The sequence below is a fragment of the Loxodonta africana genome, chromosome 3 (genome assembly GCF_030014295.1).
Source record: "Loxodonta africana isolate mLoxAfr1 chromosome 3, mLoxAfr1.hap2, whole genome shotgun sequence".
NCBI classification, from domain to species: domain Eukaryota; kingdom Metazoa; phylum Chordata; class Mammalia; order Proboscidea; family Elephantidae; genus Loxodonta; species Loxodonta africana.
In genome coordinates, this window is record NC_087344.1 from 28,999,452 (window position 1) to 29,014,009 (window position 14,558).

General features: G+C 38.4%; 1 protein-coding gene across 2 annotated transcripts; it reads left to right on the forward strand.

Moving 5' to 3' along the window:
• The first annotated feature begins 165 nt into the window (after positions 1-165).
• Positions 166-4,861, forward strand: LOC100670907 (olfactory receptor 7A10-like). 2 transcript variants are annotated; one of them, XM_023552306.2, is made up of 2 exons: positions 166-1,107; positions 4,700-4,861. In XM_023552306.2, the coding sequence occupies exons 1-2, from the start codon at positions 215-217 to the stop codon at positions 4,728-4,730; spliced, it is 924 nt and encodes a 307-aa protein (XP_023408074.2). In that variant the 5' UTR covers positions 166-214; the 3' UTR covers positions 4,731-4,861. The 2 variants fall into 2 exon arrangements, with proteins under 2 accessions (XP_023408074.2, XP_003413367.2); XM_003413319.3 differs by lacking the exon at positions 4,700-4,861 and having other exon boundaries at positions 166-1,135.
• The last annotated feature ends 9,697 nt before the right edge of the window (positions 4,862-14,558 follow it).

Below are 14,558 nucleotides of genomic sequence, written 5' to 3' on the forward strand. Positions count from 1 at the left end.
AGGGTTTCCAAGGAGCAGCTGGTGGACTTTAACTGCTGACCTTTTGGTTAGCAGCTGAGCTCTCAACCACTGTGCCACCAGAGCCCCGTAGATAATATATAAGAATTAAGGAAACATTTAAAATATGAAAAATCACATTTTTCTTACATTGTTGACAATGCTTTTGTAAATATGTCTTGCCCTTGTTTTTTTTCCTGCAGTTTTTTTCAGCTACATGGAATCAAGAAACTATACACGTGTTTCGGAATTCTTCCTACTGGGACTCTCAGAAGAGACTGAAATGCAGCCCTTCCTCTTTGGGCTGTTCCTGTCCATGTATTTGATCATCTTCATTGGGAACCTGCTCATCATCCTGGCCATTATCACCGACTCTCACCTCCACACACCCATGTACTTCTTCCTCTTTAACCTCTCTTTTGCAGATATCTGTTTCACCTCCACCACTGTCCCAAAGATGCTGTTGAACATCCAGATGCAGAGTAAAGTTATAACCTATGAAGGCTGCCTCAGCCAGATGTACTTTTTCATGCTCTTTGGAGTATTAGACAACTTCCTTTTGACAGTGATGGCCTATGACCGGTTCGTGGCTATCTGTCACCCCCTCCACTACACTGTCATCATGAATCCCAAGTTCTGTGGCCTTCTGCTTTTGCTATCTTGGGTATTGAGTGTTCTGGACTCTCTATTACATGGTTTAATGATTTTGCATCTGTCATTTTGTGCAGAGTTGGAAATCCCCCACTTTTTCTGTGAACTCAATCAGGTAGTCCAACTTGCTTGTTCTGACACCTTCCTCAATGACTTAGTGATGTATTTTACAACTGCGATCCTGGTTGTTATTCCACCCACTGGTATTTTTTTATCTTATTCAAAGATTGTAGTCTCTGTTTTGAGAATTTCATCAGCTGGGGGCAAGTATAAAGCATTTTCCACTTGTGGGTCTCACCTTTCAGTAGTGTCTTTATTTTATGGTACAAGTGTTGTGGTGTATCTTAGTTCTGGTATTACCCAAAGCTCCAGGGAAAGTGCAATAGCCTCAGTGATGTACACTGTGGTCACACCCATGCTGAACCCCTTTATCTACAGTCTTAGAAACAAGGACATAAAGCAGGCCCTAAGAAATCTTTTCAGCTGAGAAACATTCTGTACGTGATAGGATCATTTGTATCAAGATTAGAGAATTACTTATAAATAACTGAACTCAAAAGCATAAAGACATAAATTATGGTATTTTGTTTGTTCATAGAAAGATAATCTGCAGTTTACCTTATTTCTTGAGTTCAGTCTCTTTAATTTTGATACATTATAAGCAATGCCCACTTCTGTGTTTCTTTTTACAATTTTTGACCTCTCTGGTTTTATACCCTGGGTTCAATGTAGAAAACAATCTCCTGCATGAATTTTCAGCAGTAAAATATTTAATACAAAATATTGGGAATTGATAGCACTGTAGGAAGAGCTGGAGGAATGAAAAAATACAGCTGGCCCTGCCAGATGAAAGCAAATGGCTCTCCTATTATCTACTTTTGGAGCAAAATCATTTGTCATATCAAAGACTTTGAAGCTGCTGCCAGAAAGATCACATCCAGATTTAGCAGAAGCATTTGAAGTCACCACTTGATTAAGATTACAACAATCCACACTTGCTCTCCAATATTTATTTTTCTTCTGCACAGTCCAACATATAAATTAAATTAAGATATAATAGAAATTGTAACCTCTGTTCCTTCAAACATGGATGGTGTCACTAATTTCTGTGATTTCTCCAGGGATGTGTTGGTGCTTATTAAAAAATATTTTGATAGGCAGGAATGCTTTCAGAAGATTCTGCTTGGCACATCCTACCATAATTGTCATCACTTACAGATTATAACAGTGATGTGGGTACACTGTCAATTACCAGCTATCTCTTTTCCAACTATGCATTCCAGATATTAGGGAACAATAAGAGGGTATAATTTTTGATTTACTGTATACTTTGTGAGACAAAGTAAGCTGAATTCTTCGTTTATCACCTGGCCTCAGAAGCCACTGCTTTGATTGATAAACCATAGTGAGATTTTGGGATTAGTGTTAGTTCATGGCCAGTGTCCAATTTTCAAAATGTCTGGTTATTTTCTTTAACCAGCTCACAATTTTCCAACTAAGAGACCACAGGTCTGTTTGAGCACTAGTATTCTGGTGAATGAATAAGAAAGACCATAGAAGAATTGACCTTTGAATTATGGTGTGGGTGAAGAATGTTGACTATACCATGGGCTGCCAGAAGAACAAACAGATTTATCTTGGAAGAAGTACAGCCAGAATGCTCCTTAAAAGCAAGGGTGACAAGACTACATTTCGGTACTTTGGACATATTATCAGAAGGGACCAGTTCCTGGAGAAGGACATCATGCTTGGTAGAGAGTCAGCAAAAAAGAGGAAGACCCTCCACAAGACTGATTGACACAGTGGCTACAAATATAGCAATAATTTTGAGAATGGTCCAGGACCGGGCAGTGTTTTATTCTGTTGTACATAGTGTCACTATGATTCAGAACTGACTCGACAGCACCTAACAACAACAATAACATTCGGATAAATAATTGAATCCCTCTCTAAAAAAAAAGAAAGAAAGAGAGGAAGGCAGGAAAGAAGGAAGGTAAGAAGGAAGGAATGAAAGAGAAAGCTAGAAAAGAGGAAGGAAGGAAAGAAAGAGACACAGAGAGAGAACGGAAGGAAGAAATGTGATTATTGGTAATATTTTCCACTTTACATGACCAGTTTCAAGCTACCAACATGATATCATGGAAAGAGTTGGGGAAAAATGACCCTTATGACCTATTAGGAGTAGGGTTAGAAGGAAAACGTATGGCATACATCTGTGGCAGTTTTATAGGCCAGCTTCAAGTGTATCTGAACTCATCGTTCAAGGGTCTAGGTCAGTGAACAGTTTCAGGTCTGAGAATCAAGTGAGACATATTTCTTTTTGGTGACTCAAGTCAAGCTTCTTTTCACCAGAACTAGAGTATTTTCAGTTACACAGATTGCATAGGACGTTGATAGAATACCTATGTTGTTTATTTATGGAGATATCATGATGAAGTGGCCATTTCTAAAAGATCCCTGTGGTTTAATCTATTTGGAAAAAATGGCCCTGCTGTCTGTTACATTAACCATGAATACCAAACCTGTGGTGGTTTAGTGATGCCAGTTCAGGATGCCATTATCTCCATCGAACTCAGAAGGCACCCATTTCAATTTCAGCATCTTCCATTTTAGCTCTGTCATACAGAGGACAACCACTACAGCGCTTTCCAAAGAAGCTATCAGCCTCCCCACAATGTATTTCTAATGTCCTGGTGGATGTAATGGCCTCTGAACCTTTTCCTACAGCATACTTGGGAGTGAGTGACTGAGTCACTTATTATAAATCCTTCAAAACATCCCTGTTTCTTTGCAATTTAAATTCCTTCCTGTATAGTCTGTTGTTGTCAGGTGCCATTGAGTCAGTTCCAACTCATAGCAGCCCTATGTACAACAGAACGAAACACTGTCAGGTCCTGCTCCATCCTCATGACTGTTGCTATGCTTGAGCCCATTGTTGCAGCCACTGTGTTAATCCCTCTCATCGAGGGTCTTCCTCTTTGTCCCTGACCCTCTGCTTTACCATGCATGGTGTTCTTCTCCAGGGACTGATCCCTCCTGATAACTTGTCCAAAGTATGTGGGGTGTAGTCTCGCCATCCTTGCTTCTAAGAAACATTCTGGTTGTACTTCTTCCAAGACATATTTGTTCATTTTTTTGGCAGTCCGTGGTATATTCAATATTCTTCTCCAACATCACAATTTAAAGGCGTCAATTCTTCAGTCTTCCTTAGTCATATGTATATTATAGTAAGGAGTTTATGGCACTGAACTTCTAGAGCAGACCACTGGTGAATCAAAGCTTCAGTAAACTGATAAAAAAAAAAAAAATTAGAACTATTCCAATTTGCTCAAACTGGCATGTCAAACCCGTAATTTCTAATATCACTATATTAAGGAGCCCCAGTGGCATAGTGGTTAAGTGCTCAGCTGCTAACCAGAAGGTGAGAGGTTCAAACCCACCAGCAACTCCATGGAAGAAAGATATGGCAGTCTGCTTCCATAAAGATTACAGGCTTGGAAATCCTATGGGACAATTCTACTCTGTCCTATAAGGTCACTATGAGTTGGAATAGACTCAATGGCAACTTTTTTTTTTAATCACTATATTCGTCTCACTTTAGTACTTTTTCTTCTTCCATTGACTGGCACTTACAGAATTCATTCTCAGACATATTCCCCAAGTTTTTAGAAAGATCTTGCAATTATTTTGATACCTTAACATTCACTTTCTTATTCAGTCTTTGTGTTTGTCTCTCTGTGACATCCTGGGATCTGACTGTAGATCTTATTCTGGAGTTAATGAGAAGAGAAGAGATGAGACATGAGATGCGTTGGAAACCACTTGTCAGGTGAATATACATTAAATGCATTAACCCATTGCCGTGAAGTTGATTCCAACTCATAGCGACCTTATAGGACAGAGTAGAACTGCCTCATAGGGTTTCCAAGGAGCAGCTGCTGGATTGGAACTGCTGATCTCTTGGTTAGCAGCTGAACTCTTAACCACTGCACCACCAGGGCTCCGAATATACATTAGGTGAAGTCATTCCAGGGCTTCAGGCAAGGTCTAGGATAGCACTGAAACTTCTGGGTAGTCTGTAGAATCAGAATATTATGATTTACCCAGATAGACTCATTCGTACCCATTACTTTTCTAATTTGTCTCTTGCCATATAATTCCTTGAATTTTACTTAAGACTTTTGGCAAGATTGTGAAGTCAACTTATCTTGTAATTCATCAACCCACAGGATACGACTCTATTTTTGAGTCATACCCACCTCTGAGCTGCAGTTTTGAGAAACGAGAGATTTGATTCATTGCAATCCTGGGAATTCTTCTGGTTCTTTGATTGTGCCATGATCTGATCACTTAAAATCCTCAGCTTGTTATGTTTTTTTTTCTGAAAGTTCTTTCTTGTACTCAAAAACTCTCCGAGCCCACCCCACATTCCTTGAGTTCTGATTTCCAACAAAATATTTTTATCATGTAATCCGGTCTGCCAAATCTTTGTTCAATAGACAGACTCTTCATGGTGAAACAGATTTGCTACTCTTTTTCACAGACTACCGGAATACCATTATCCAATGGAGCAACAACATTGTTGTCCTTAAGCCTAACAAGTTGAGATGTTGTGTTTTTAGGTGCCGTTGAGTTGGTTCCAATTCATAATGACCCTATGTACAACAGAATGACACATTGCCCGGTCGTGCACTGTTTTTATAACCACTGTTACACTCGAGTCCATTTTTGCAACCACTGTGTCAATCCATCTCGTTGAGATATCAATTCCCATATTTCTACCTTGAAAGTCTGTTTATTGTGATCAGTTCTGGTATCAAATAGTGTACCTGACTGGAATTTTTCTTTGAACAGAAATTCCACTAATTACCTTGAGTGGAAACTTTGTAAACATGTACTTAAAAGTTGTTGAAAGATTGGGTAATATGCCCTTCAAGTATTGTAATGACTCCAAAAAAACACTTAAAAACAGGCCAAACAAAGAAGCTGATATTTCTGCTCTCATCAGGAAGGTGGTGGAATCAAGATTTCACTAAAGTGTTGGCTCCATGAATATACTGCGTATTCTGCAATCCAGGTAGTAAGAAGCTCTTGCCTTAAGTGTTGGCTCAAGACTCATTGTGCCTGATAGATCTGCACTTTTTTAACATTTGCAGTCTTTTCAGAATGGCTTTCTGCTTGGGCAGCCCATAATCAGTCTTACACTGAGCCAAGAGACAACCCCCCACCCCCAGTGAGAAAGTTTAGGATTATCTATGGTTTTCTGGGCATTTTTTTTGCTCTGGGCATGCCAGTGGCTGTCTGAATTATACACACTCGGTGCCTTTAAATGGTCCGATTTCCTAAAGAAATTATCTATTTGGGGTTTTGACTAAATTGCCCCAGATGGCCATGGTTGCCTCAGTTCACCTTATAGTTTGTCAGGCTATGCCTCCCCCTCCTCAACCCTGAGCAACCTGCAAGATAGTAAAACAGAGACGAGCACTTTGCTTTAGCCCTTGAGGTAGTCGCTCAACTGATTCAAACACTCAGATGCTATACTGTCTTAATAAGGTGCCCTCTACTTATTCCTGAACCAGGGACCGAGATCCCAAGCAGGGGACATGCTGGCTGCTTCAAGCTGACTGTCAAGTGGGAACAGGAGTGGTGCTCAAGCCAGTATCAAGAACAGCCTCTGAGTCTGGCTACCACTCTGCCAAGCCTTCACCTAGCTGCCATTATCCCTTGATTGTTCACCAGCGTTCTGACAAGGCTAGTACTATAATTTTCTGACATATATTTTTTTCCGCTATGGGAGAATGGGAAAGTAGAGCTTCTTATCCGCCGTCTCGATTCTGGTCTTCATCAAGGATTTTTATAAAATATTTTATTTTTCTCTTCCTCACTAACCTCAATTTATTCCCCACCTCTCCATCCCAATTTCTATCCATCATTATTTCTCTATTGCTTTAACATCAGTAATATTCTATTTCTCATGTTAACCCAGGGCTACATTCTCACAGTACAAGCTTGAGAGTGGATATCAACTGCCATAACATTGTATCGATTCTCCATTAATTTTGCAATTAAATATCAATCCTGTTGCTAAAATACAAGACTCTGTGTTTTCTAGCCACTGCCTACTTGCCCAGGCTTATTTTCCACTTTTGAATCCATGACTTTCATTATTCATCAGATATTAAACTTTATTTGTAATGTCCTAAGAACACTTCACAATTCAGTTAGCACCACATTTTCTTCCCTACTGTTTCTTGGTGATTGCTTTCACTTCTTCCCCACCTATGAGAACTCTAATTCCTCTTTCAAACCTCACACTACAGTTATTAGCTTCTTTATGAAGTCAACATTAACTTTCACAGGAATAATTGATTGCTTTTTGGATCCACTTCTATAGGATTGCCATGTCACCTCAGCATATTGCATTTATTTATTTTCATGTCTCTTCCCATGTTAGGCACTTAGCGCCTTGAGAGAAGAACAATATCTCACTCTTTCCTTCACCACCAGTTTAGTGCCTACCATACAGTAATTGCTGAATGAATTTTTGTTGAATGATTAAAGCACAAATGGCTGAATGAGGTTTAGCAAATATTTCCAACAATGGGGATAAAGAAGCAGTGAAACGAAATGCTATCGAGAGAGGGAGGCTCCATGATTGACAGCCAACACCAGAGGATACAGATCAAAGATAGAAGATGTTTTAATGTGTACCCAGAATATACATCCAGAATCAGGAATGGTGCAATCATTTTGGAGCACCCAACAATACTAGAGAGCACACCTAAATAGAGGTGACCACGTCCCGGAAGGAAAGAGTACAACAGGATAAGAAATAAACATGAAGCTCCAGAGCTGTCTCCCAAAGGTCAAAACTGGCACAAGCCTGCAGTTTTCTTTCTCTCCTAACTCCACAGAACTAACCTCTGAGGGAGCAGAGAGACAAAAGAATACTTCATTAATGAGGGTCATGGGAATCCAGCCCCTAAAGTCACAGAAACTATAAATGCTTCGCCTATACCACCTCGAGACTATTTTATTAAACTCAGGTGATAAGAAAACACAATTATATCTTCCAGAGACCTCATGTTTGGTTCCATCTCCCTGCCTTTCCTTCAGGCATAGCTTCCAATTTCATCCATCATCCAAAGAAAAAACCGCATCAGTGAGCTTGGAGTCTTCCCTGATAATATCTGGGTGAGCCACAGCATCTTTATAGGTGCTGAGAAATGTGGCAAGCTGCGTGGCTCCTTTAATTGTTAATAACTCTAGAAGACAAATTAAAGAAAGTGTAATGACACAAAGTCTTGCTGAATTAAAGTTCCTAGTTCTGGAGGGAGATTCTGGATACACTAAAATATTTCCATTCTCCAGGTAACTCCTCCGTTGTTGGTTCTAAATCATGGGGCCCCTCTCTTTCAATAGCATTTCACCTTGTTTCACTGCACCTGATTTCTCCATCATTGTTGTAAATATCTATTTAACCTCATTCAACCATAGGTACTTCCAGTTTTTCAAACCCATTAAACCCATTGCCGTCGAGAGGATTCTTGACTCATAGTGACCCTATAGGACAGAGTAGAACTGCCCCATGGGGTTTCCAAGATTGTAATTACCACCAACCTTTTGGTTAGCAGCTGAGCACTTTAACCACTGTGACAGCAGGGCTCATTGCTGAATATTTATTCACCAATCACTCTGTGGTAGGCACTGAATTATATTTTACGGATAAGAAATGATAGGACATTTTTCCTTATCTCAAGTATCTCACAGTCTAAACTGGGGAAAACACACAGAAATGAATAAAAGTAATACCCTGAGGAGCCACTGCAATCCAGGTGAAGTACATTGACTCTTTCTTTGTAGGTTAGTGAAGGCTTCGCAGAGAATCTTATAATGGTACTTAGGCTCGAATGAGGCATTCTTCTGCCACTAGGAGAAGGGGTGAAAGCACTCTAAAAAGAGGCAGCAGGAAAGGAAATACAGGATTAACTAAACTGTAGGTGTTCTTAACATCTGACCAACAATGAGGGGCAGGGGATGAAAAGTGAAACATGAACTTGGCCAGGTAGGCAGCAGCCAGATAACAGAGAGCATTATATCTTGGCTGAAGGGTTGACACTTAATTCTGTAATTAGTGGAAATATTAGTGGAAGCAGGGTTTACGGAAGGGGATGTCCATGACCAGGCTTGCTCTGTGGAAAGGTCACCTAGGTCAATGTGAGGGACAGACTATTGTTCCTATCAAAACGGTAGAGAGATGATTAGGGGTGAAAATTGTACAGGGAAGTGGGGACATAGAGGAGGGGATGAATCCATGAGATGTTGAAATGTAATGTATGCAAAAATTCACTGATTAGGTGCAATAGCAAAGACTTTATACTCATTTTATTTCTTTCAGTAACTCTGTGAAATTGCTTTCATTATTCTGATTTTAAGGATGAAGATGTGAAACTTACAGCAGTGATATTACTCTTCCAAGGCATGTAGTTGAATGTGGCGTCAGGCACAGAACTCGACATTTCCAAGATTTTTACATTTCCCTAATATTTTAAATTTATAATAAACTTTGTTAGGCCAGTTTTATATATACAGAAAAATTGTGAAGATAGTACAGATAATTCCCACAAACTCCTCACCTAGTTTCCCCTACTATAAGTGTCTGCCATCCAGGACACCACGTTGTATTTAGTCATTTCTCCTTTTGCTCCTCCTGTTGGGACAATTTCTCAGACTTTCCATGTTTTGGTGGCCTTGATAGTTTTGAGTAGTATTGTTGGTCAGGTATTTTGTAAAATGTTCTTCAGTTGGAATTTGTCTGATGTTTTTCTTGTGATTTGACTGGGGTTATGTGTATTTGAGGGACAATGCTTAAGTGCTTGGCTGCTAACTACAAGGTTGGCGGTTCAAACCCACCATCAGCTCTGTGGGAGAAAGAACTAGCAACCTGCTTCTACAAAGATTACAGCCTTGGAAACCGTATAGGGGAGTTCTACTCTGTCCTATAGCCTCACTATGAACTGACTCAACTGCAACTGATGTTTTTGAGAGGAAAAGTGCCATTTTTATCACATTATACCAAGAGTCCTTACAATCACATGAGTTATCATTGCTGATGTTGATCTTGATGACATGGCTGACATAGTGTTTGTCAAGTTTCTCCACTCTCTCTACTGTAAAATTTCTTCTTTCTCCCCCTTTCCATACTATACTCTTTACAAGAAAGTCACTCTATAGCCCATGCTTCAAAAGTGGAGAGCTATTGTCCACCCCCCTGAAAACAAAATATTTACATAAATTACTGGGATTCTTCTGCACAGATTTGTTTCTTCCTATTTATTTATTTAATCATTTATTTATATCAATATGAACTCATGTGTGTTCATTTTATACTTTGGGCATAATCCAATGCTACTTCATCATTGTTATTTTTTGTTCTACTCCTTCCAACTTTGGCCACTGAGAGCTCTGTCAGTTGGTTCCTGTGTCCCCTTGACATACCCCCATATCTATTGATTTATTCAATTTTTGTCTTTTAGGAACTTCGTTACATTCTGGCACTGCTAGAAGCTCCAGGCTGTTTTGTATATTTCCTGCCCCAGGCCTAAAATCAATCATTTCTCCAAGGAGCCCTGATCCCTTTTACTGGAGAATGGTATTAGAAACCAAGAGCTGGTCACTAGCTGTGCTCATTGCTACTAAGCCCACTCACAGACAGCAAGGAAATACGTATTTGTATAGAAACCCGTGCACGTACACATATCTATAAATATTTCTATATGTAACTTTCAGCATTTGTATTCCTCTAAATGAGTTCTGCATTCCACCCTCAGATTACCTTAACCTCCTGAATGATTTTTTTTTAAATCTATACATTTTAAGGTTTACTGTCTATACTGTAAAGTTCAATGGGTTTTGACTAATAAAAAAAAATTTTTTTTATAATGTTATGTATGCACAATTACAGTTCACACAGAATCTTTTCACTGCTCTAAAAATTTCCCTGTGCTTCAATTATTTAACCCTTACCCTGTCCCTCCAAATCCCTGGCAATCTTTTTATTGTCTCTATTTAAAACAAAAGAAAAACTTCCTCATGAGAAAAATTAAGTGTTCTGGAATTCCCATTCTTCACAAAGTTACCCATATATGTTATGCTTCACACAGTTGAAAGCCTTTGCATAGTCAATAAAACACAGGTAAACACCTTTCCAGTACGATTGCAGTTCATGGTACATTTGTCATTAGGAATTACAAATGAAAGTAGTAACGACATAGTGCTAACCACCTATCTCACCACCACCATTTGCCCTTGAGTTGACTCTGACTCATGGAGACCCCATGGGTGTCAGAGTAGACTTGTGTTGCACAGGGTTTTCAATGGCTGATTTCTTGGATGTAGATCGCTAGACCTTTCTTCTGCGGTACCTCTGGGTGGGCTAGAACCTCAAACCTTTCGATTAGCAGTTGAGCACATTAACCATTTTCACCACCCAGAGATTCCACACACCTTTTAGAATGGTTTAAGTTTTTAAAACACAACATCAATTGCTGCCAAGAGCGTGAGGATAGTGCAGAACTGGGCAGTGTTTCATTCTGTCGTACATAGAGTCACTATGAGATGGAACTGACTCTATGGCACCTAACAACAACGACAATGATAAATTATATTGAACTTCTTTCATATGTTTGTTAGCAGTGTATGTATCTTCTTTAGTCAGTGGCTATTGAGATCTTTCACTGGCTTCTTTAAATTGGGTGGTTTGTTTTCTTATTGTTGAGTTTTAAGGGTTCTTTTTATATCTTGGACACAAGGCCCTTAGGGGATATGTGTTTCACAAATATTCTATTCCATTCTGTAGCTCAACTTTTAATTACCTGCATCTAGAACTGGGTAGAGCGGAGTAGAAAATTTTAATATTAATAAAGTCTATCACAAATTTTTTCATTCATGGATCATGCTTTTGGTGTTGTATCTACAAAATTCATAACAAAATGCAAATTCAAAAGCATCAATTTGTCTTTGGTCTTCTTTATTCATTGCCAGCTTTCGCATGCATATGAGGTGATTGAAAACACCACGGCTTGGGTCAGGTATACCTTAGTCCTTAAAGTGACATCTTTGCTTTTTAACACTTTAAAGAGGTCTTTTGCAGCAGATTTGCCCAATGCAATGCATCATTTAATTTCTTGACTGCCGCTTCAATGGGTGTTGCTTGTGGATTCAATTAAAATGAAACCCTTGACAACTTCAATCTTTTCTCCGTATATCATGATGTTGCTTATTGGTCCAGTTGTGAGGATTTTTATTTTCATTATGTCAAGGCGTAATCCATACTGAAGGCTGTGGTCTTTGATCTTCATGAGTAAGTATTTCAAGTCCTCTTCACTTTCAGCAAGCAAGGTCGTGTCATTTGCATACTGCAGGTTGTTAATGAGTCTTCCTCTGATCCTAATGCCCCATTCGTCTTCATATAGTCCAGTTTCTCGAATTATTTCCTCAGCATATAGATTGAAAAAGTGTGGTAAAAGGATACAACCCTAATGCACACCTTTCCTGATTTTAAACCACTCATTATCCTCTTGTTCTGTTTGAACAATTGCCTTTTGGTCTATGTACAGGTTCCTCATGAGCACAACTAAGTGTACTGGAATTCCCATTCCTCACAATGTTATCCATAATTTGCTATAATCCACACAGTCAAAGTTAATAAAACACAGGTAAACATCTTTCCAAAATTCTCTGCTTTCAGCCAAGGTCCATCTGACATCGGCAATGATATCCCTTCTTCCATGTCCTCTTCTAAATCCAGCTTGAATTTCTGGCAGTTCCCTGTTGACATACTGCTGCAGCCGCATTTGAATGATCTTCAGCAAAATTTTACTTGTGTTATATTAATGATATTGTTTGACAATTTTTCCACTCTGTCCCATCACCTATCTTTGGAATTGGCCAGGTAACTATCTTCCAAATTTCTTGGTATAGATAAGTGAGCACTTCCAGCACTGCAGCCATTTGTCGAAGCATCTCAATTGGTATTCCATCAATCCTGGAGCCTTGTTTTTCACTAATGCCTGCAGTGCAGCTTGGACTTCTTCCTTCAGTACCATCGGTTCCTGATCATATACTGCCTCCTGAAATGGTTGAGTGTCAATCAATTCTTTTTGGTACAGTGACAGACTGTGTATTTCTCCATCTTCTTTTGATGCTTCCTGCATCATCTAATATTTTCTCCGTAGAATCCTTCAGTACTGCAACTCAAGGCTCGAATTTTTTCTTCAATTGTTTCAGCTTCAGAAATGCAGAACGTGTTCTTCCTTCTTGGTTTTCTAACTCTAGGTCTTGCACATTTCATTATAAAAATTTACTTTGTCTCCTAGAGCCACCTTTTGAAATCTTCTGTTCAGCTCTTTTACTTCATCATTTCTTCCAATTGGTTTAGCTACTCTACATTCAAGAGCAACTTTCAGAGTCTCTTCTGATGTTCGTTTTGGTCTTTTCTTTCTTTCCTGTCTTTTTAATGACATTTTGCTTTCTTCATGTATGGTGTCCTTGATGTCATTCCACAGTTTGTCTGGTCTTCTGTCATTACTGCTTAATGAGTCAAATCTATTCTTGAGATGATCTTTAAATTGGGGTGGAATTTAGGATAGGCATGTCTTATTGTTCCAGTTTTTGAAGACTTTCTCTTTTCCCTTACTTTTGTTTGCTACTTTGTGAAAGATGAGCTGACTATATTTGTAAGAATCTTTTTTGTGTGTGATCTATTCTGTTTATTAATCTATGTGTCTACTTTGTGCTTATACAATGCTATCTTGATTACCGTAGATTTATAGTAAACTTTTAACTGGAGTAGTGTGAGTGCTCCAACTTCTTCAGCATCACGTTGACCACTCTAGATCTTTTGTCTTTTTATATAAACTTTGTTATTGGTTTGTTGGTAGCAACAAAATATCTTGCCAGGATTTTAGTTGGGATTGCATTAAGTGTATAGATCAAGTTGAGAAGAATTAACCTCTCAAAAATATTGTCTTCCAAAGCATGGACACAGAATTTCTCTCCACTTATTTTTAAGATCTTTAGCCAGGATTTTGTCATTTTCTGGATATAAGTACTATGCATATTTTGTTAGATTTATATATATTTACTTAATTTTTTGAATGCTATTGTAGAGTTTTTTTTTTTTAATTTTGAATTTCACTTGTTCATTGTTGATATGTAGGAAAGCAATTCACTTTTGCATATTTATCTTGTGTCCTGTGGCCTTGCTATACTTGCTTATTAATTCCAGTTTTTTTTTTTTTTTTTTTGTCAATTCTTTGGGATTTTCTGCATAAACAATCATGTTGTTTCTGAACAAAGACATTTTCATATTTTTCTTGCAAGTCTTTTTACTTTTTATTTCATTTTTTTAATCTAACTACCTATGACTTCCAGTTTGATTTTGACTAGAAGTGATAAGAAAGAGAACAGTTGACATGTTCTAATTTTAATGGTAAAATATTTATATTTTCATCATTGTGATGTTATCTGTAGATCCTTTGTAGATTTTAAAAATCAAGTTGAGGGTTTTCCATTCTATTACTAGTTTGCTTACAGTTTTTTAAAATCACGAATAGATTAGTGATTTTGTCAAATTCTTTTCTGCGACAATTGACATGGTTTTTCTTCCCTGGCCTGTTGATGTGTTGGATTGCTAGGACTGATTTTTGAATGTTGAACCGCTCTTGCATACTTGGAATATATTCCACTTGGTCATGGTGTATAATTCTTCTTATACATTGCTGAATTGATTTGGTAATGTTTTGTTGAGGATATTTGCATGTATGTTCATGAAAGGTATAGGTCTTTAGTTTTCTTTCCTTGTCATGTCTATATGTTCTCTTCAAATTAGGTCAATGCTGGCCTCACAG

Excerpts from the sequence above, each read along its gene's own strand:
- LOC100670907 (XM_023552306.2), top strand. The coding sequence starts at position 215 with ATGGAATCAAGAAACTATACACGTGTTTCGGAATTCTTCCTACTGGGA. Across the intron at positions 1,108-4,699 it reads CTTAGAAACAAGGACATAAA|GATAGCACTGAAACTTCTGG; the intron begins GCAGGCCCTAAG and ends GGCAAGGTCTAG.